Source organism: Oncorhynchus clarkii, chromosome 30, assembly GCF_045791955.1.
Source record: "Oncorhynchus clarkii lewisi isolate Uvic-CL-2024 chromosome 30, UVic_Ocla_1.0, whole genome shotgun sequence".
Lineage (NCBI taxonomy): Eukaryota > Metazoa > Chordata > Actinopteri > Salmoniformes > Salmonidae > Oncorhynchus > Oncorhynchus clarkii.
Window position 1 is genome coordinate 47,081,754 of NC_092176.1, and position 21,789 is coordinate 47,103,542.

At 44.2% G+C, this 21,789-nt stretch overlaps 1 protein-coding gene across 1 annotated transcript in view; it reads left to right on the top strand.

Annotated features, from left to right (window-relative positions):
• Positions 1 to 1,296: 1,296 nt before the first annotated feature.
• The window catches only part of LOC139389411 (death-associated protein kinase 1), a 173,986-nt gene continuing 153,493 nt past the window's right edge, over positions 1,297 to 21,789 (top strand). Inside the window, exons 1-3 of the mRNA XM_071136154.1 lie at positions 1,297 to 1,449; positions 1,719 to 1,926; positions 2,050 to 2,264. Of these exons, the coding sequence (XP_070992255.1) occupies positions 2,203 to 2,264 (62 nt within the window). The 5' untranslated portion in view covers positions 1,297 to 1,449; positions 1,719 to 1,926; positions 2,050 to 2,202. The remainder of the gene's footprint in view (positions 1,450 to 1,718; positions 1,927 to 2,049; positions 2,265 to 21,789) is intronic.

Sequence of the window (21,789 nt, forward strand, 5' to 3'; positions counted from 1 at the left end):
GAACACGCAGCCCACACACCATTAGTATTGTATAGGAGTGTAATTACTCTAAATGTACAGTTGTATGAGTCAGTAGTTCTCTGCCGCCCCTAGTGGCCCAGGCCACTACTACATGTAGTGGAACACGCAGCCCACACACCATTAGTATTGTATAGGAGTGTAATTACTCTAAATGTACAGTTGTATGAGTCAGTAGTTCTCTGCTGCCCCTAGTGGCCCAGGACACTACTACATGTAGTGGAACACGCAGCCCACACACCATTAGTATTGTATAGGAGTGTAATTACTCTAAATGTACAGTTGTATGAGTCAGTAGTTCTCTGCTGCCCCTAGTGGCCCAGGCCACTACTACATGTAGTGGAACACGCAGCCCACACACCATTAGTATTGTATAGGAGTGTAATTACTCTAAATGTACAGTTGTATGAGTCAGTAGTTCTCTGCTGCCCCTAGTGGCCCAGGCCACTACTACATGTAGTGGAACACGCAGCCCACACACCATTAGTATTGTATAGGAGTGTAATTACTCTAAATGTACAGTTGTATGAGTCAGTAGTTCTCTGCTGCTGCCCCTAGTGGCCCAGGACACTACTACATGTAGTGGAACACGCAGCCCACACACCATTAGTATTGTATAGGAGTGTAATTACTCTAAATGTACAGTTGTATGAGTCAGTAGTTCTCTGCTGCCCCTAGTGGCCCAGGACACTACTACATGTAGTGGAACACGCAGCCCACACACCATTAGTATTGTATAGGAGTGTAATTACTCTAAATGTACAGTTGTATGAGTCAGTAGTTCTCTGCTGCCCCTAGTGGCCCAGGACACTACTACATGTAGTGGAACACGCAGCCCACACACCATTAGTATTGTATAGGAGTGTAATTACTCTAAATGTACAGTTGTATGAGTCAGTTTTTCTCTGCTGCCCCTAGTGGCCCAGGCCACTACTACATGTAGTGGAACTGCAGCCCACACACCATAGTATTGTATAGGAGTGTAATTACCCAGGTATGAGTCAGTTTTTCACTACTACATGTAGTGGAACACGCAGCCCACACACCATTAGTATTGTATAGGAGTGTAATTACTCTAAATGTACAGTTGTATGAGTCAGTAGTTCTCTGCCGCCCCTAGTGGCCCAGGACACTACTACATGTAGTGGAACACGCAGCCCACACACCATTAGTATTGTATAGGAGTGTAATTACTCTAAATGTACAGTTGTATGAGTCAGTAGTTCTCTGCCGCCCCTAGTGGCCCAGGACACTACTACATGTAGTGGAACACGCAGCCCACACACCATTAGTAGCCAGCTACATTGTTACAATCCTTCCTTCCATTTCCTGCAACATTCCGTTTTTATGCTTTCTGAAAGGAAACGTTACTTCGTTTCAGCGTCTCGGATAATATATTAGCCTGTGTTCTATATTGACTGCTGGGACACGGTAAGACGCTTTATTCTATTATCGATACGTTTACATTTTCCAACGAATGTGAGCAGCTTATTCGGGGGCTACTATCCAAATTATTGGGTGATAAGAAGGGCCAAAATCTATTTGATTTGATTACCAATTAAGCTATATGAAATAACGCAGCTGTATTTGTTTACTAGGGCGTTTTGTCCGCTATTAAAACGGCTAAACACCTGCTCTGGGGTTGAACATGACGATTTAACTTTACAAGAATAATATAGTCGCATTTCTTTCACTGGCAGCGAGCTACTCCCGAACACATAGCATTCGTTTCCTTGGCTACTCCAAGCCTTCCAGTCGGCTTTCTATGCTTCACCTGTAGCCGAAGACTGTCGACTGCTCCATTTTCTTATTTCTGGCACATTACTGAAAGGTAGACCTGCTTCGTGGAAAACTAGAGAGCGAAAAGCGAGACCAGCGAGTGAAAGTCGTGACGTCTCACAAAGCAAGGTGCAGCTTTTTCCCCAAGTCAACCCTCTCTTTGTTGAAGAATGTGTTCATGCCAACTCGGTGTACCATTGAACCGTTACACAACAATATGTACACTAACCATCTTGCATTTTAACCTCCTAGAATTAAAGGAGCAGGAATGAAGAGGGTCCGTGGCCAGGTACGGTTGGGTCGGTTCACCGGGACACGGATGGGAGGCTGCTGAAAGAAGGCTGCGGTGATGTGCATGCTGCTGTTTTGGAATCCTCGGCTTGGGAGCAAGAACCGCCTGACAACATGACTGGGTTCAACCAGCAGAATGTTGAGGAATACTATGAGATGGGAGATGAGCTGGGGAGGTGAGTTTTATGTGCTGTGAATGAACACTACCAACAGTGTCTGAGCCTATACTGTGGTGGTCTGCTGTCTTATGCAACCACAATATCCTACTGTTACATTTGTGTGTTACATTTTGGAACACTGACTATGATCAGTTATATTATCCAAAAACTGACTGTAAACCCCTCAAAGGCTCTCTCTGTCAAAAACCTATTGGTTACGCAAAGCATCATGACTATATTATCTCTGATTGATGGATAGATGTTACAACCAGACTAATATAATACTGAATAAGATTATGGGCTAATGATTTATGACCAGAAAGACAGCAACTTTCCCTTAAATCTCTCTCACATCATCTCTGAGTAATAAGTCCTAATGAAGTTTTAAGCTGATGGCTTGATGTGCTGGCTTGTTATCATGACTCTTATTCTGTCAGACTGACAGAGGGTTGCTGCTTCATGATGAACACTATCAGCCCTACCGTAGTGAGTCTTCATCTCACATTTACATTCTGTCTCTTCACTTTCAACCCGTAAAGCTCACTGCTCCACTCCGTATAGCTCACTGCTCCACTCCGTATAGCTCACTGCTCCACTCCGTATAACTCACTGCTCCACTCCGTATAGCTCACTGCTCCACTCCGTATAGCTCACTGCTCCACTCCGTATAGCTCACTGCTCCACTCCGTATAACTCACTGCTCCACTCCGTATAGCTCACTGCTCCACTCCGTATAGCTCACTGCTCCACTCCGTATAACTCACTGCTCCACTCCGTATAGCTCACTGCTCCACTCCGTATAGCTCACTGCTCCACTCCGTATAGCTCACTGCTCCAATCCGTATATCTCACTGCTCCACTCCGTAAAGCTCACTGCTCCACTCCGTATAGCTCACTGCTCCACTCCGTATAGCTCACTGCTCCACTCCGTATAGCTCACTGCTCCACTCTGTATAGCTCACTGCTCCACTTCGTATAGCTCACTGCTCCACTCCACTCCGTATAGCTCACTGCTCCACTCCACTCTGTATAGCTCACTGCTCCACTCCGTATAGCTCACTGCTCCACTCCACTCCATATAGCTCACTGCTCCACTCCACTCCATATAGCTCACTGCTCCACTCCACTCCATATAGCTCACTGCTCCACTCCACTCCATATAGCTCACTGCTCCACTCCGTATAGCTCACTGCTCCACTCCATATAGCTCACTGCTCCACTCCACTCCATATAGCTCACTGCTCCACTCCGTATAGCTCACTGCTCCACTCCGTATGGTGTGCATCCAAAATGGCACCGTATTCCCTTGTAATGTCCATAGGGTTCTGGTCATCCAAAATGGCACCGTATTCCCTTCTATTGTCCATAGGGTTCTGGTCATCAGTAGGGTTCAACTTGACCACTACTAATTCCCCAAGGCAGAGACAAGTGGCTGAGACCGTGACGCTACCAGTGTAGCGGGCCAGATGACAATCGCCCAATGACATTTCAAGTTGAGTTTTTTTTAGGAACAGATGTGTCAGTAGTACACTGTTTGGATGCTGGAATGATTTTGGGACAAACGGGTGTCACGGTCGTTTGTAGAATTAACGGACCAAGGTGCAGCGTACGTTGAGTTCCACATCATTTATTATAAGAAGTGAAACTTTAGCAAAGAAAGACAAAACAATAAACTAACAAATTAACGAACCATGACTACAACACTAATTCAAAACATAAACAACATCCCATAACCCACAGGTGGATTTTTTTTAAACTTAAGTATGATCACCAATTAGAGACAATGATAGCCAGTTGCCTCTAATTGGGAATCATACCAAAACCCCAACATAGAAAAAACAACCTAGAACCCCACATAGACAATATAAACTAGACTAACCTCCCAGTCACGCCCTTACCTACACCATAGAAAATAAAGGCTCTCTATGGTCAGGACGTGACAGAGGGCAGCCAACAGGAGTGCCTTTCCAAGTGATTGTTTGACAAACACTGGTTGTGTTTATGCCACATTTATGCCACATTAAAAGCTAAAACATGATCACATTCATGACAAATCTTTACTAGGCCTCCTAGACCCAGTGAGATCATACTACATTAATAGGGGTTCTATATGTAATTCTATGATTAGACCCACTGAGATCATACTACATTAATAGGGGTTCTATATGTAATTCTATGATTAGACCCACTGAGATTGTACTACATTAATAGGGGTTCTATATGTAATTCTATGATTAGACCCACTGAGATCATACTACATTAATAGGGGTTCTATATGTAATTCTATGATTAGACCCACTGAGATCATACTACATTAATAAGGATTCTATATGTAATTCTGTGATTAGACCCACTGAGATCATACTACATTAATAGGGGTTCTATATGTAATTCTATGATTAGACCCACTGAGATCGTACTACATTAATAGGGGTTCTATATGTAATTCTATGATTAGACCCACTGAGATCATACTACATTAATAGGGGTTCTATATGTAATTCAATGATTAGACCCACTGAGATCATACTACATTAATAGGGGTTCTATATGTAATTATATGATTAGACCCACTGAGATCATACTACATTAATAGGGGTTCTATTTGTAATTCAATGATTAGACCCACTGAGATCATACTACATTAATAGGGGTTCTATATGTAATTCTATGATTAGACCCACTGAGATCGTACTACATTAATAGGGGTTCTATATGTAATTCTATGATTAGACCCACTGAGATCGTACTACATTAATAGGGGTATATATGTAATTATATGATTAGACCCACTGAGATCATACTACATTAATAGGGGTATATATGTAATTATATGATTAGACCCACTGAGATCGTACTACATTAATAGGGGTTCTATATGTAATTATATGATTAGACCCACTGAGATCATACTACATTAATAGGGGTTCTATATGTAATTCTATGATTAGACCCACTGAGATCGTACTACATTAATAGGGGTATATGTAATTCTATGATTAGACCCACTGAGATCATACTACATTAATATGATCTCCAGGAGTCCTTCCCTGAGGTCTGGTTATCTGCTATGTTCTAGCAGTTTGACCTGCCTTGGCAATTCCTTACACGCTGAGAGGCTTTTGATCTACCCCCCCTCTCTCTACTCCTGATATCTCCCCCTGTCTCCCTACCCCCCCCCCCCTCTCCTTCCCTACCCCCCCACCTCCCTAACCCCCCTCTCCTTACCCCCTCTCCCTACCCCCCTTTCCCTACCCCCCCTCTCCCTACTCTTGATTTTTCCCCCTGTCTCCCTATCCCCCCCCCCTCTCCTTACCCCCCCACCTCCCTAACCCCCCTCTCCCTACCCCCTTTCCCTACCCCCCCTCTCCCTACTCCTGATCTTTCCCCCTGTCTCCCTATCCCCCCCCCTCTCCTACCCCCCCACCTCTCCCTACCCCCCCACCTCCCTAACCCCCCTCTCCCTACTCCTGATCTTTCCTCCTGTCTCCCTACCTACCTACCTCCTGATCTCCTCCCTGTCTGAATCCAGCACCCAAGTGTCTGTGGTTGGAATGAGGCCCGTTTGGAGAGTGGAGTCAGGGGTTGGTGCTAGAGTAGCCGTGCATGTCAAGACCAGCCACCTCACTGGAATGAATTAGTTAACTTGGCTATCTATCTTATTTAACCATAAACACTGTGCCGGAGGATCTATACATTATAGTTGTTGCTCCTAGACGTTTCCACCTCACAATAGCAGCACTTACAGTTGACCGGGGGCAGCTCTTACAGGGTTGGAAAGGTGGCATCCTATGACGTTGCCACGTTGGAAGTCACTGGCTTTACTGAAGAGCTCATTCTACTGCCAATGTTTGTCTATGGAGATTACGTGGCTGTGTGCTCGGTTTTATACACCTGTCAGCAACTGGTGCGGCTGAAATAGCCGAATCCACTAACTTGAAGGGGTGTTCACATACTTTTTTTTGTGTGTGTGTGTATATATATATATATATATATATATATATATAGTGTACTTCTAGTGGCTGATGGGTTCATCTCAGATACAGTCCTTAACAGAGACATTCTGTAACAGATCGGAGCGGAAGTTTGGTGCCAAATGATTTACAACTTGTGTTGACAAAACCAACATGCAAAGTAGATTATTATTATTTTAACAACCTAAGAAGTATAGGTGAGCAACAACTGCTCAGTGGTAGGCCACACAAACTCAAAGGACGGGAGTGCAGTAGCGCCTAAAAATGGTCTGTCCTCGGTTGCAACGCACTACCGAGTTCCAAACTGCCTCTGGATGCAACGACAGCACAATAACTGTTCGTCGGGAGCTTCATAAAATGGGTTCCCATGGCCGAGCAGCTGCAAGCCTAAGATCACCATGCGCAATGGCAAGCGTCGGCTGGAGTGGTAAAGCTCACCGCCATTGGACTCTGGAGCAGTGGAAACGCGTTCTTTTGGAGTGATGAATCACGCTTCACGATCTGGCAGTCCGACGGACGAATCTGGGTTTGGCGGATGCAAGGAGAACTCTACCTGCCCCAATGCATATTGACAACTGTAAAGTTTGGTGGAGGAGGAATAATGGTTTGAGCTACAGTAGGACCCTTAGTTCCAGTGAAGGGCAATCTTAAAGCTACAGCATACAATGACATTCTAGATGATTCTGTGCTTCCAACTTTTTGGCAACAGTTTGGGGAAGGCCCTTTCCTGTTTCTGCATGACAATGTCCCTGTGCACAAAGGGAGGTTCATACAGAAATGGTTTGTCGAGATCGATGTGGAAGAACTTGACTGGCCTGCATAGAACCCTGACCTCAACCCCATCGAACACCTTTGGGATGAATTGGAACGCCGATTGCGAGCCAGCCTTAATCGCCCTACATCAGTGCCCAACCTCACTAATGCTCTTGTGGCTGATTGGAAGCAGGACACCGCAGAAATGTTCCAACATCTAGTGGAAAGCCTTCCCAGAAGAGTGATGGCTGTTATAGCAGCAATGTTCCAACATCTAGTGGAAAGCCTTCCCAGAAGAGTGATGGCTGTTATAGCAGCAAAAGGGGGAACAACTCCATATTAATGCCCATGATTTTGGAATGAGATGTTCGACAAGCAGGTGTCCACATACTTTTGGTCATGAAGTGTATCTCTGCTGTCTGTACTGATAAAAAGTTGTTGATCCTCCAGATATCCGCAAGGCTGCTAAAACACGGACTGACTGGCTAAGGCCTTGGCTAATGACTAATCAGAGGGTTTCAAGGTACTTGGTTGATTCTGAGTCTAGGGAGTTCACATCCTCCTGCTCTGGGGCTGCAATTCAATAATTGCTCTTTCCTAAAGTGTGCACTTGTTCACTTCACTAATCTTGAAAGGAAATGACGGTTATAAATCAGACATATGGAGGAAACTCCCATTTGCCTCAACCAATCCAGTGCTTTTAGATTTGTGGGATGTAGTGAACAAGTGCCCACTTCAGGAAAGAGATTATTGGAACGCAGCCTATGCCTGATAAGAACGGTTGTGTAGGCGGGGCCAGATCTTTTGTACGGCCCCTTTAGTGGTGTTGAAGCGTTTAATAGCCCCGCGGTGGTGGCGTGCTGGGTGCTGCCTGGGTTAAACAGACACACACAGCCCACTTTTGAATCCCTGGGTAGGGTGGATATGAGGGGGCACCAGCACCCTCATGGTCCCCAGAATTGGAGGCTCCTGAATAGACCCTCAGATGTCAGTCCCCATCAGCCCATTGAAGGATGGTGCTGCAGTCTAATGGGCTCATGACCAATTCTGCTATTTACTGTTTTTATTTACGCTGATCTTGTTTTGTACATTTCCTATGACCTGAAAACAGCTTCTGGACATCCGAACAGATATCACTGAACTCCATTTGGATGAAGATTTCTACTTCAATGAGTCGACCGCTGTTGTTGAAGTGGTCAGATGACGCGGATGCTAAGCTACAGGACTGTTTTGCTAGCATAGACTGGAATATGTTCCGGGATTCATCCAATGGCATTGAGGTCACCAGCTGCTGCTGTTCCTCGCTGTTTATTATCTAAGTATAGTCACTTTAAATAGAGTTAAGGGCTTGTATTTCACTGTAAGTTCTACACCTGTTGTATTCGGTGCATGTGACAAATTTGATTTGATGTACTGCTCATTCCGGGCCAGGCCCTAATTCCTGGCACTCGAAAGAGGAAGAGACGGCGTAAGAGGAAGACGAGCGGGCTCCTAGACGAGACCACATTCTTTTGGCAAACTGGATGAAATCCGTTCGAGACAATCCTATCAACGGGACCGGAAGTCATATCCAATGTTTCTCGGGGTCGTGGGTGAACAAGGGCATAGATAATATACTTCTAGCTGGTTTTTCTATGCCTCATCAAGACTGAACTGCAGCTTCGAGGTGTGTGTCTCTTTGTTAATAACAGTTGGTGCTGAGTTAGAATACCACGCTATTTACCAAGAGACTTCATCTATATATTTATTTGGCTGTCTATTCACCACCACAAACCGATGCTGGCACTAAGACCACGCTCAATCAGCTGTGTAGGGCCATAAGCAAACAAGAAAATGCACATTGAGGCGGCGCTCCTAGTGGCTGGTTAATTTTATTTTAATAAAAACTCAAACAGGAAGTACCAGTGACACGCTCAGTATGGAAGTGGTCTGATGAAGAGAATGCTAAGCTACAGGACTGTTTTGCTAGCACAGACTGGAATATGTTCTGGGGTTCATCTAATAACAAGTGCGTCGTCATCCCCACGGTGACCGTATGTACATATCCCAACCAGAAGCCATGGACTACAGGCAACATCCAGACTGAGCTAGAGGCAACTAGAGGTGAGAACTCTAGACCACCTAGAGCTGCCACTTTCAAGGAACAAGACACCAATCCGGACGCTTACAATAAATCTCGCTACGCGCTCTTACGAGCCATCAAACAGTCAAAACAAAAATTCAGGACTAACATCCAATCCTACTAAGCCGGCTTTGACACTCGTCGGATGTTGCAGGGCTTGCAAACTATCTCCGATTACAAACATTCACAAGGCTAGACTGATTACCAGGACGCATACCCGGAGCGCTGACATTTTCAACTTTCCCTGACAGTCTAATAGCTACAAAGCCTTCAGAAAGTATTCACACCCCTTTACTTTTGTGTTAACGATCTACACAAAATACTGATGTCAAAGTGGAAGACATATTCTAACATTGTGAGAGAAAAAACACTCTTGATTAGAGAAGTATTCAACCCCCTGAGTCAATATCTAGAATTACCTTTGGCAGCTGTGAGTCTTACTGGGTAAGACTCTTAGTAGTAGTAGTAGTCTTACTAAGAGTTTTGCACACCTGGATTGTACAATATTTGCACATTATTCTTTCAAGTTGTTTGTTAATCATTGCTAGACAGCAATTTTCAAGTCTTGCCATAGATTTTCAATGACGATTTTTAAGTAAACTGTAACTGGGCCTCTTGGGAACATTCAATGTCATCTTGGTAAGCAACTCCAGTATAGATTTGGCCTTGTGTTTTAGGCTATTGTCCTGCTGAAATTCTCCCAGTGTCTGTTGGAAAGCAGACTGAACCAGGTTCTCCTCTAGGATTTTTTTCCTGTGCTTATCTTTATTCTGTTTCTTTTTATTCTTAACTCCGTAGTCCTTGCTGATGACAAGCATACCCATAACATGATGCAGCCAACACCATGCTTGAAAATACTCAGTGATGTGTTCTGTTGGATTTGCCCCATAACACTTTTTATTCAGGACATTCAAGTTAATTTCTCACAATTATTTTTGTAGTTTTACTTTAAGGCCTTATTGCGAACAAGATGCATGTTTTGGAATAGGTTTTATTATTTACTTATCACTCTGTCATTTAGGTAGTATTGTGGAGTAACTACAATGCTGTTTATCCAACCTCAGTTTTTTCCTATCTCAGCCATTAAACTGATGTAAAGTCAACATTGGCCTCATGGTGAAATCCCTGAGTGGTTTCCTTCCCCTCTGGCAAATGAGTTGTATTTGCCGGATACACCTGTATCTTTTTAGTGACTGGGTGTATTGATACACCATCCAACGTGTAATTAATAACTTCACCACGCTCAAAGGGATATTCTTAGGGTAGTCTTTTCTCCCCCCATAAGTGCCTTCGAGGCATCGGAAAACCTCTCTGGTCTTTGGTTGAAGCTGTGTTTGAAATGCACTGCTCGACCTTACAGATATCTGTATACAGAGATGAGGTCATTCACATCATGATCAACACAACATGTTACAATTTTAAGCATTTTACTGAGCTACAGTTCATAAGGAAATAAGGAAATCAGTGAATTTTAAATACATATATTTGGCACTATTCTACGGATTTCACATGACTGGGAATACAGATATGACTCTGTTGGTCACAGATACCTTTAAAATAAAGGTAGGGGCGTGGATCAGAAACCCAGTCAGTATCTGGTTGCCTCATGCAGCGCGACACATCTCCTTCACATAGAGTTGATCAGGCTGTTGATTGTGGCCTGTGGAATGTTGTCCCACTTCTCTTCAATGGCTGTACGAAGTTGGTGGATTTAGGCAGGAACTGGAACACGCTGTCGTACAGCATCCCAAACATGCTCAATGGGTGACATGTCTGAGTATGAAGGCATTTTCAGCTTCCAGGAACTGTGTACAGATCCTTGAGACAAGGGGCTTTGCATTATCATACTGAAACATGAGGCAATGACAGTGGATGAATGGTACGACAATGGGCCTCAGGATCTCATCACGGTATCACTGTGCATTCAAATTGCCCTCGATAAAATGCAGTTGTGTTGGTTGTCTGTAGCTTATGCCTGCCCATACCATAACCTCACCACCACCATGGGGCACTCTGTTCACAATGTTAACATCAGCAAACCGCTCGCCCACACAACACCATGCACGCCATCTAGCCGGTACAGTTGAAACTGGAATTCATCCTTGAAGAGCACATCACCAGTGGCCATCGAAGGTAAACATTTGCCCACTGAAGTCAGTTACGACTCCAAACTGCAGTCAGGTCAAGACTCTGGTGAGGACGACGAGCACACAGATGAGCTTCCCTGAGAGGGTTTCTGACAGTTTGTACAGAAATTCTTTACTTGTGCAAACCCAGAGTTTTAATAGACGATCTCACTGGATGTGGAGGCTGGCATAGAGATCCGTGGTCTGCAGTTGTGAGGCCGGTTGGATGTACTGCCAAATTCTCTAAAATAACGTTGGAGGCAGATTATGGTAGAATAATGAACATTAATTTCTCCAACACCAGCTCTGGTGGGTATTCCTGCTGTCAGGATGCCAATTTGCATCTGTGGCTGTGAATTCTGTCACAACTGCACATTTTAGTGGCTTTTTATTGTCCCCAGATGCATCTGTGTAATGATCAAGATGTTAAATCAGCTTCTTGATGTGCCACACCTGTCTTTGCAAAGGAGAAATGCTCACTAACGGGTGTAAACAACAACAACATATGAGAGAAATAAGCTTGTTGTGCGTATGGAACATTTCTGGGATCTTTTTTTTCAGCTCATGAAACCAACTTTACATGTGTTTTTTTTTATTTTTACCATATTTTTGTTCAGTGTATTTAGGCCATGAAGGTGTTGAATAGTTGACTCAAGACATTTCAGCTTAAAATGTTCTATTAATGAAACATAATTTGACTTTGACATTATGGGGTAATGTGTGTAGGGAAGTGATGACAAATCTCAATCCATTTTCACAACATAATGTGGTAAAAATGAAGTGTCGACCACTTTCAACCAGACCCTGTGCCCAAGAACTCCAAGGTAACCTGTCTAAATGACTACCGCCCCATAACACTCACACCTGTAGCCATAACATGCTTTGAAAGGCTGGTCATGGCTCACATCAACACCATCATCCCAGACACCCTGGACCCACTCCAATTCACATACCAACCCAACAGAACCACACATGACACAACCTCTATTGCACTGCACACTCCACACTGCCCTTTCCCACCTGGACTAAAGCAACACATATGTGAGAATGCTGTTCATTGACTACAGCTCAGCGTTCAACACTATAGAGCCCCACAGTGGAGGTGGCATAAAACCCATAAAACCTAACGGTCAAACAGAGAAATGGTTCCATTCATCTTTCACATTGGGGATTTTAGAAACACTAAAATAAGGACTGTGTTTCGTGTAGGCTAACCTCGGTGTGGCGTTTTGATAACCATGGAAATCTCTCTCGGACACGGTGACTGATTCGTCTCTCTTTACTGCTTCGAATTAGCATCAAAGTACACATCATGCAAAACTACAATTCCTTGTAAGCTCATCTTCCCCAGCTGACACCTTTGTTACCAGGTATTGTCCGTTTTTAAAGATCACAGAATTGCCTATTTCGAAATACATTTTGCAGATTTATTCATTACTACATTTAACTAACATTGAGAGTTAATCCAGAGATTCTTTGCCTCGATCTCATCCAGATCATCATGGCATTTTGTACATCTTTATGGTATCTACATTAGCAGCTAACTAGCTGGGGGGGGGGGGGGGGGAATACAGGCAAATACAGTGCATTCGGAAAGTATTCAAACCCCTTGACCTTTTCCACGTGTTTTTACATTTCAGTCTGGCCACTCTACCATAAAGGCCTGATTGGTGGAGTGCTTTCGAGATGGTTGTCCTTTTGGAAGGTTCTCCCATCTCCACAGAGGAAATCTAGAGCTCTGTCAGAGTGACGATCGTGTTCTTGACCACCTCCCTGACCAAGGTCCTTCACCCTTGATTGCTGAGTTTGGCCGGGCGGACAGCTCTAGGAAGAGTTTTGGTGTTTCCAAACTTCTTCCATTTAAGAATGATGGAGGCCACTTCAATGCTGCAGAAATGTTTTGGTACCCTTCCCCAGATCTGTGTGTCAGAGCTCTACAGACAGTTCCTTCGACCTCATGGCATGCACTGTCAACTGTGAGACCTTATATAGACCGGTGTGTGCCTTTCCAAATCATGTCCAACCAATTGAATTTACCACCGGTGGAACAGCTCAAGGATGATCAATGGAAACAGGATGCACCTGAGCTCAATTCCAAGTCTCATAGCAAAGGGTCTGAATACTTATTTAAATAAGATGTTGTAGTTTTGTTATTAGAATAATTTTGCCAAAGTTGTCATAATTGGGTATTGTGTATAGATTTATGAGGAATTGTGTGTATATATATATATACTGCTCAAAAAAATAAAGGGAACACTTAAACAACACAATGTAACTCCAAGTCAATCACACTTCTGTGAAATCAAACTGTCCACTTAGGAAGCAACACGGATTGACAATAAATTTCACATGCTGTTGTGCAAATGGAATAGACAACAAGTGGAAATTTATAGGCAATTAGCAAGACACCCCCAATAAAGGAGTGGTTCTGCAGGTGGTGAATCCTATGATTCCTGGCTGATGTTTTGGTCACTTTTGAATGCTGGCGGTGCTTTCACTCTAGTGGTAGCATGAGACGGAGTCTACAACCCACACAAGTGGCTCAGGTAGTGCAGCTCATCCAGGATGGCACATCAATGCGAGCTGTGGCAAGAAGGTTTGCTGTGTCTGTCAGCGTAGTGTACAGAGCATGGAGGCGCTGCCAGTACATCAGGAGACGTGGAGGAGGCCGTAGGAGGGCAACAACCCAGCAGCAGGACCGCTACCCACCGGTTTGGCGGTGGGTCAGTCATGGTGTGGGGTGGCATTTCTTTGGGGGTCCGCACAGCCCTCCATGTGCTCGCCAGAGGTAGCCTGACTGCCATTTGGTACCGAGATGAGATCCTCAGACACCTTGTGAGACCATATGCTGGTGCGGTTGGCCCTGGGTTCCTCCTAATGTAAGACAATGCTAGACCTCATGTGGCTGGAGTGTGTCAGCAGTTCCTGCAAGAGGAAGGCATTGATGCTATGGACTGGCCCGCCCGTTCCCCAGACCTGAATCCAATTGAGCACATCTGGGACATCATGTCTCGCTCCATCCACCAACGCCACGTTGCACCACAGACTGTCCAGGAGTTGGCGGATGCTTTAGTCCAGGTCTGGGAGGAGATCCCTCAGGAGACCATCCGCCACCTCACCTGGAGCATGCCCAGGCGTTGTAGGGAGGTCATACAGGCATGTGGAGGCCACACACACTACAGAGCCTCATTTTGACTTGTTTTAAGGACATTACATCAAAGTTGGATCAGCCTGTAGTGTGGTTTTCCACCTTAATTTTGAGTGTGACTCCACATCCAGACCTCCATGGGTTGATAAATTTGATTTCCATTGATCATTTTTGTGTGATTTTGTTGTCAGCACATTCAACTATGTAAAGAAAAAAGTATTTAATAAGAATATTTAATTCATTCAGATCTAGGATGTGTTATTTTAGTGTTCCCTTTACTTTTTTGAGCAGTGTATATAGAGATATATGGAAACAGGATGCACCTGAGCTCAATTTCAATTTATCATAGCAAAGTTTGCATGATGTCTACTTTGATGCTAATTCGAAGCAGAAAAGAGAGCCGACTCAGTCACCATGTCCGAGAGAGATTTCCAGGGTTAGCCTACACGAAACACAGTCAAATCAAAATCAAATGTATCAATATAGCCCTTCGTACATCAGCTGATATCTCAAAGTGCTGTACAGAAAACCAGCCTAAAACCCCAAACAGCAAGCAATGCTGGTGTAGAAGCACGGTGGCTAGGATAAACTCCCTAGAAAGGCAAAATCTAGGAAGAAACCTAGAGAGGAACCAGGCTATGAGGGGTGGCCAGTCCTCTTCTTGCTGTGCCGGGTGGAGATTATTACAAAACATGGCCAAGATGTTCAAATGTTCATAAATGACCAGCATGGTCAAATAATAATAATCACAGTAGTTGTCGAGGGTGCAGCAAGTCAGCACCTCAGGAGTAAATGTCAGTTGGCTTTTCATAGCCGATCATTAAGAGTATCTCTACCACTCCTGCTGTCTCTAGAGAGTTGAAAACAGGAGTTCTGGAACAGGTAGCACGTCCTGTCCCAGTCCTTATTATAAGTGTTTCTAAAATCCCCAATGTGAAAAGTGAATGGAACCATTTCTCAGTTTGACCGCTAGGTTTTATGGGTATTGTGTACTGTGGCACTTTTTATAGTGCCCTCCAAACTCATCACTAAGCTAAGGACTCTGAGACTGAATACCTCCCTCTACAACTGGACCCTGGACTTCATGACGGGCCGGACCAGGTGGTGAGGGGGCTGCCGTATTCTGTTCATAGTCTCTGGTCATAGAGCCTGGTCTTAGTCTCTGGTCATAGAGCCTGGTCTTAGTCTCTGGTCATAGAGCCTGGTCTTAGTCTCTGGTCATAGAGCCTGGTCATAGAGCCTGGTCTTAGTCTCTGGTCATAGAGCCTGGTCTTAGTCTCTGGTCATAGAGCCTGGTCATAGAGCCTGGTCTTAGTCTCTGGTCTTAGTCTCTGGTCTTAGTCTCTGGTCATAGAACCTGGTCTTAGTCTCTGGTCATAGAACCTGGTCTTAGTCTCTGGTCATAGAACCTGGTCTTAGTCTCTGGTCATAGAGCCTGGTCTTAGTCTCTGGTCATAGAGCCTGGTCATAGGGAAGGAGGTGCCATTATGCTGGAGTCGACTGTGTGGCATCCGTACAATAGAGTTGGGATCTATCCACTTTGAATTTCCATGTTTTGTTTCTAAATAATCGACTGGATTGATCAGAGGAGCTCTTTGTGTAATAGATATTGATGAGTCTGCTCTGTGGGCAGAACACTGCAAGGTCTTCATCAGTCAGCCTATAGTGTCTCCATTTAGCCCCAGCATTAGTCTTCCTATGTGCAAGGTCTTCATCAGTCAGCCTATAGTGTCTCCATTCAGCCCCAGCATCAGTCAGCCTATAGCGTCTCCATTCAGCCCCAGCATCAGTCAGCCTATAGTGTCTCCATTTAGCCCCAGCATCAGTCAGCCTATAGTGTCTCCATTCAGCCCCAGCATCAGTCAGCCTATAGTGTCTCCATTTAGCCCCAGCATCAGTCAGCCTATAGCGTCTCCATTTAGCCCCAGCATCAGTCAGCCTATAGTGTCTCCATTCAGCCCCAGCATTAGTCAGCCTATAGCGTCTCCATTTAGCCCCAGCATCAGTCAGCCTATAGTGTCTCCATTCAGCCCCAGCATTAGTCAGCCTATAGTGTCTCCATTCAGCCCCAGCATTAGTCAGCCTATAGTGTCTCCATTCAGCCCCAGCATCAGTCAGCCTATAGCGTCTCCATTTAGCCCCAGCATCAGTCAGCCTATAGTGTCTCCATTCAGCCCCAGCATTAGTCAGCCTATAGTGTCTCCATTCAGCCCCAGCATTAGTCAGCCTATAGTGTCTCCATTTAGCCCCAGCATCAGTCAGCCTATAGTGTCTCCATTCAGCCCCAGCATTAGTCTAGGCAAGTCAGTTAAGAACAAATTCGTATTTTCAATGACGGCCTAGGAACAGTGGTGTGTGCCAGTCTCTGTAGTAACTTGATCTCAGTGGTGTGTGCCGGTCTCTGTAGTAACTTGATCTCAGTGGTGTGTGCCGGTCTCTGTAGTAACTTGATCTCAGTGGTGTGTGCTGGTATCTGTAGTAACTTGATCTCAGTGGTGTGTGCTGGTCTCTTTAGTAACTTGATCTCAGTGGTGTGTGCTGGTCTCTGTAGTAACTTGATCTCAGTGGTGTGTGCCGGTCTCTGTAGTAACTTGATCTCAGTGGTGTGTGCTGGTATCTGTAGTAACTTGATCTCAGTGGTGTGTGCTGGTCTCTTTAGTAACTTGATCTCAGTGGTGTGTGCTGGTCTCTGTAGTAACTTGATCTCAGTGGTGTGTGCTGGTCTCTGTAGTAACTTGATCTCAGTGGTGTGTGCTGGTCTCTCTAGTAACATGATCTCAGTGGTGTGTGCTGGTCTCTGTAGTAACTTGATCTCAGTGGTGTGTGCTGGTCTCTGTAGTAACTTGATCTCAGTGGTGTGTGCTGGTCTCTCTAGTAACATGATCTCAGTGGTGTGTGCTGGTCTCTCTAGTAACATGATCTCAGTGGTGTGTGCTGGTCTCTGTAGTAACTTGATCTCAGTGGTGTGTGCTGATCTCTGTAGTAACTTGATCTCAGTGGTGTGTGCTTGTCTCTGTAGTAACTTGATCTCAGTGGTGTGTGCTGGTCTCTGTAGTAACTTGATCTCAGTGGTGTGTGCTGGTCTCTGTAGTAACTTGATCTCAGTGGTGTGTGCTGGTCTCTGTAGTAACTTGATCTCAGTGGTGTTTGCTGGTCTCTGTAGTAACTTGATCTCAGTGGTGTGTGTGTTTGCGTTAGCATGTCACTGTAATACGCTGCGTCAGATCTGCAGCTAGCCTGACTGCCTCCGTCTGACTAGCGCTAATTGGGGTGTGTGTGCGCAGTGAGCGTACATCATGTCTGTTGTAGTTAGTGTAAGGGCCGTACACAGGGTGCTGTTCCCTGATGCTTTAGTGTTCAGTAGTATACACGTGGAAGAAGCCTGTACTTCAGTGACAGTGGGTTGCTAAGCCGAACCTTTAAAATGACCCCCCCCCCCCCCCCTCTTAATGCGGAGCTAGAGGAGGGGCAGTCTCGGGCATGCAGTGTTTCCCACCCATTGACCCAGATTCCCCTGACACGACAATGCCCCATGTCATGGAGGAGGGCTGAGTGTTACTACAGCTCGTCTGTCTGGGCACGTCATAGTCTGGGACTGCTGTCATAGCATGGAAACTCAGGGGTGTTAATCTATTGGAGAGTAGTGGTGGTATAGCACTACCTGTAGTGTCTATTCATTCCAGACGTGATGTAGCCTTCTACCTGAATAGTAGTAGTAGTCAGGCTTTACTTACACTTTGAATGATTCATCTCCTACATTGAACAGAGGACAACTGGAGCTCTGCCCACTGTGCTAACAGTGAATGGAGGGTGGCTTCACAAGTGTGTGTGAGCGAGCATACAGCAGAATGGGTCTGTCTGTTACCATGTAGCACCTGCCTTGTCCTGAGTCCTCACTGTACTGACCACTGTAACACCAGCCTTGTCCTGACTCCTCACTGTACTGACCACTGTAACACCAGCCTTGTCCTGACTCCTCACTGTACTGACCACTGTAACACCTGCCTTGTCCTGACTCCTCACTGTACTGACCATCCTAACACCTGCCTTGTCTGTCTCCTCACTGTACTGACCACTGTAATACCTGCCTTGTCTGTCTCCTCACTGTACTGACCATCCTAACACCTGCCTTGTCTGTCTCCTCACTGTACTGACCACTGTAACACCTGCCTTGTCTGTCTCCTCACTGTACTGACCATCCTAACACCTGCCTTGTCCTGACTCCTCACTGTACTGACCACTGTAACACCTGCCTTGTTCACCTGCCTTGTCCACCTGCCTTGTCCACCAGCCTTGTCCACCTGCCTTGTCACCCATTGAGCATGTTTGGGATGTTCTGGATTGGTGTGTATGACAGCGTGTTCCAGTTCACGCCAATATCCAGCAACTTCTCACAGCCATTGAAAAGCAGTGCGACAACATTCCACAGGCCATCCATCAACAGCCTGATTTACTCGACTAGATGTATCATGCTGCATGATGCAAATGATGACATACTGACTGGATTCTCTTTTTTAGTTTTAAGGCATCTGTGTTCCCAGTCATGTGCAATCTTTAGATTAAGACCTAATGAATTTAAATAGCTTGATTTCCTTCTGAACGTATTGAAATTGTAGCATGTTGCGTTGATATTTTCTGTTTACTGTAGCTATTTCAACTACAAGTGGCTCAGATGAGTGAAAATGTTCATGCAGGGAAATGCTTGCCAAACTGGTTTTAGTCACAGACATGTTTTTTAATTATCTAGTAAACAATCTTATCCCATGAATGCAAGCAAGCACATGGCCTGAATGGATAGATCTTCCCCAACTGTCTTACTGTTTTCAGATTGCATACATAGAAAACTCCACTAAGTCCTCTAACATAATAGGTCCAGACAGTAACAGTGCTATTTCTGGATCAAGGATGAGTCAGAGTTCAGTGAGGTGAGTTCACTTTGACGCCAGTCCAGTGGTCCTACATCGTGGCTTGCGAAAGTGTTCACCCCCCCTTGGCATTTCTCCTATTTTGTTGCCTTACAACATGGAATTAAAATAGATTTTTGGGGGGTTTGTATCATTTGATTTACACAACATGCCTACCACTTTGAAGATGCAAAGAAATAAGACAAAACAGAACGTGAGTGTGCATAACTATTAAATACTTTGTAGAGCCACCCTTTAAGCAGCAATTACAGCTGCAGGTCTCTTGGGGTATGTCTCTATAAGCTTGGCACATCTAGCCACTGGGATTTTTGCCCATTTTTCAAGGAGAAACTGCTCCAGCTCCTTCAAGTTGGATGGGTTCCTCTGGTGTTACAGCAATCTTTAAGTCATACCACAGATTCTCAATTGGGTTGAGGTCTGGGTTTAAACTAGGCCATTCCAAGACATTTAAATGTTTCCCCTTAAATTGTATTTTATTTATTTTACCGGGCAAGTCAGTTAAGAACAAATTCTTATTTACAATGACGATTGACCAAAAGGCAAAAGACCTCCTGCGGGGACGGGGGCTGGGATTAAAAATAAAGAATGTATACAAAATAAATATAGGACAAAACACGCATCACACACTGTCCATCCAAGTGTGGAGGGGAGGAGAGGCGGAATGGGGTGTGTGTTTGCTTGCTCACACTCCGGTAATTGCTGGTTTTTGGCCAAAACAGCTCTATGGTTGGTTCTGGAGCTGGATTTGTCATAAGCACAGATGGAAACCACTGGCCTGATCTTTGACTTCACCATCTATTGTCATTTCAAGTTTTTACGGACACGAATCCGCAAAAGTTAGAAAGAAAATAGGTTATAGGTCTATAAGTTAATTAGCATAGTTTAGTGGATTGTGTATTTTTTAAATTTGACCTGTTTTCCTCCCCAATTTCGTGGTATCCAATTGTTAGTAGTTACTATCTTGTCTCATCGCTACAACTCCCGTACGGGCTCGTGGATGCAATTCTTTTATAGACTTCCTATGCCATTGAAACGTGGATGCAATTATTTTATAGACTTCCTATGCCATTGAACCCAGCGTTTGTCTTCAGTTCTACTGGTTTTCAAATGAACTTTCTTTGACTGTCCTGAAGCCAAAGGCACAATCCTAGTCCTATCTTACATCCAGATTGTTGCATCTTTTAGATTCCAAACAGATTTTCGTCTGTCACATGTGGAGCTGCTCGCATTAGGTGAGCTATTTAGTATTTTCCTGCCAATTACTTTTTTAGTAAATGTTTGAAATGTATGTTGTTATAGGCTGCTTCATTACAGGAGTTCTGTTAATCATTCTAGAGATGAAATGTACGTTGTTATAGGCTGCTTCATTACAGGAGTTCTGTTAATCATTCTAGTGATGAAATGTACGTTGTTATAGGCTGCTTCATTACAGGAGTTCTGTTAATCATTCTAGTGATGAAATGTATGTTGTTATAGGCTGCTTCATTACAGGAGTTCTGTTAATCATTCTAGAGATGAAATGTACGTTGTTATAGGCTGCTTCATTACAGGAGTTCTGTTAATCATTCTAGAGATGAAATGCACGTTGTTATAGGCTGCTTCATTACAGGAGTTCTGTTAATCATTCTAGAGATGAAATGCACGTTGTTATAGGCTGCTTCATTACAGGAGTTCTGTTAATCATTCTAGAGATTAAATGTATGTTGTTATAGGCTGCTTCATTACAGGAGTTCTGTTAATCATTCTAGTGATGAAATGTATGTTGTTATAGGCTGCTTCATTACAGGAGTTCTGTTAATCATTCTAGTGATGAAATGTACGTTGTTATAGGCTGCTTCATTACAGGAGTTCTGTTAATCATTCTAGAGATGAAATGTACGTTGTTATAGGCTGCTTCATTACAGGAGTTCTGTTAATCATTCTAGAGATGAAATGTACGTTGTTATAGGCTGCTTCATTACTGGAGTTCTGTTAATCATTCTAGAGATGAAATGTACGTTGTTATAGGCTGCTTCATTACAGGAGTTCTGTTAATCATTCTAGTGATGAAATTTACATTGTTATAGGCTGCTTCATTACAGGAGTTCTGTTAATCATTCTAGAGATGAAATGTACGTTGTTATAGGCTGCTTCATTACAGGAGTTCTGTTAATCATTCTAGAGATGAAATGCACGTTTAGGTTCCAGCTCTGAAGTATGATGAAGGCTAAATATTCACAAATTGTGTGTGGGAAATTCTACGTGCAGTCGATAAACATCAACACATGGGGCACAGCTGTCAGTGTAGCTAAGCTATCATGCCAACCTTAGCTAGATAGCTAATGTTATGTTGTTGTTGTTTTTTACTACACTGTATTCAAAAGATTAGCCAGCTATGGCTGGTTCGAGAGCAGTATTTGTCATAAGCATTGATTTAACCCACAAGAGTCTAAGCCCTTCTAATAAAATACAACATTTGATGGATATTTTTATTTGGCCTTCCTGCTATTAGCTGA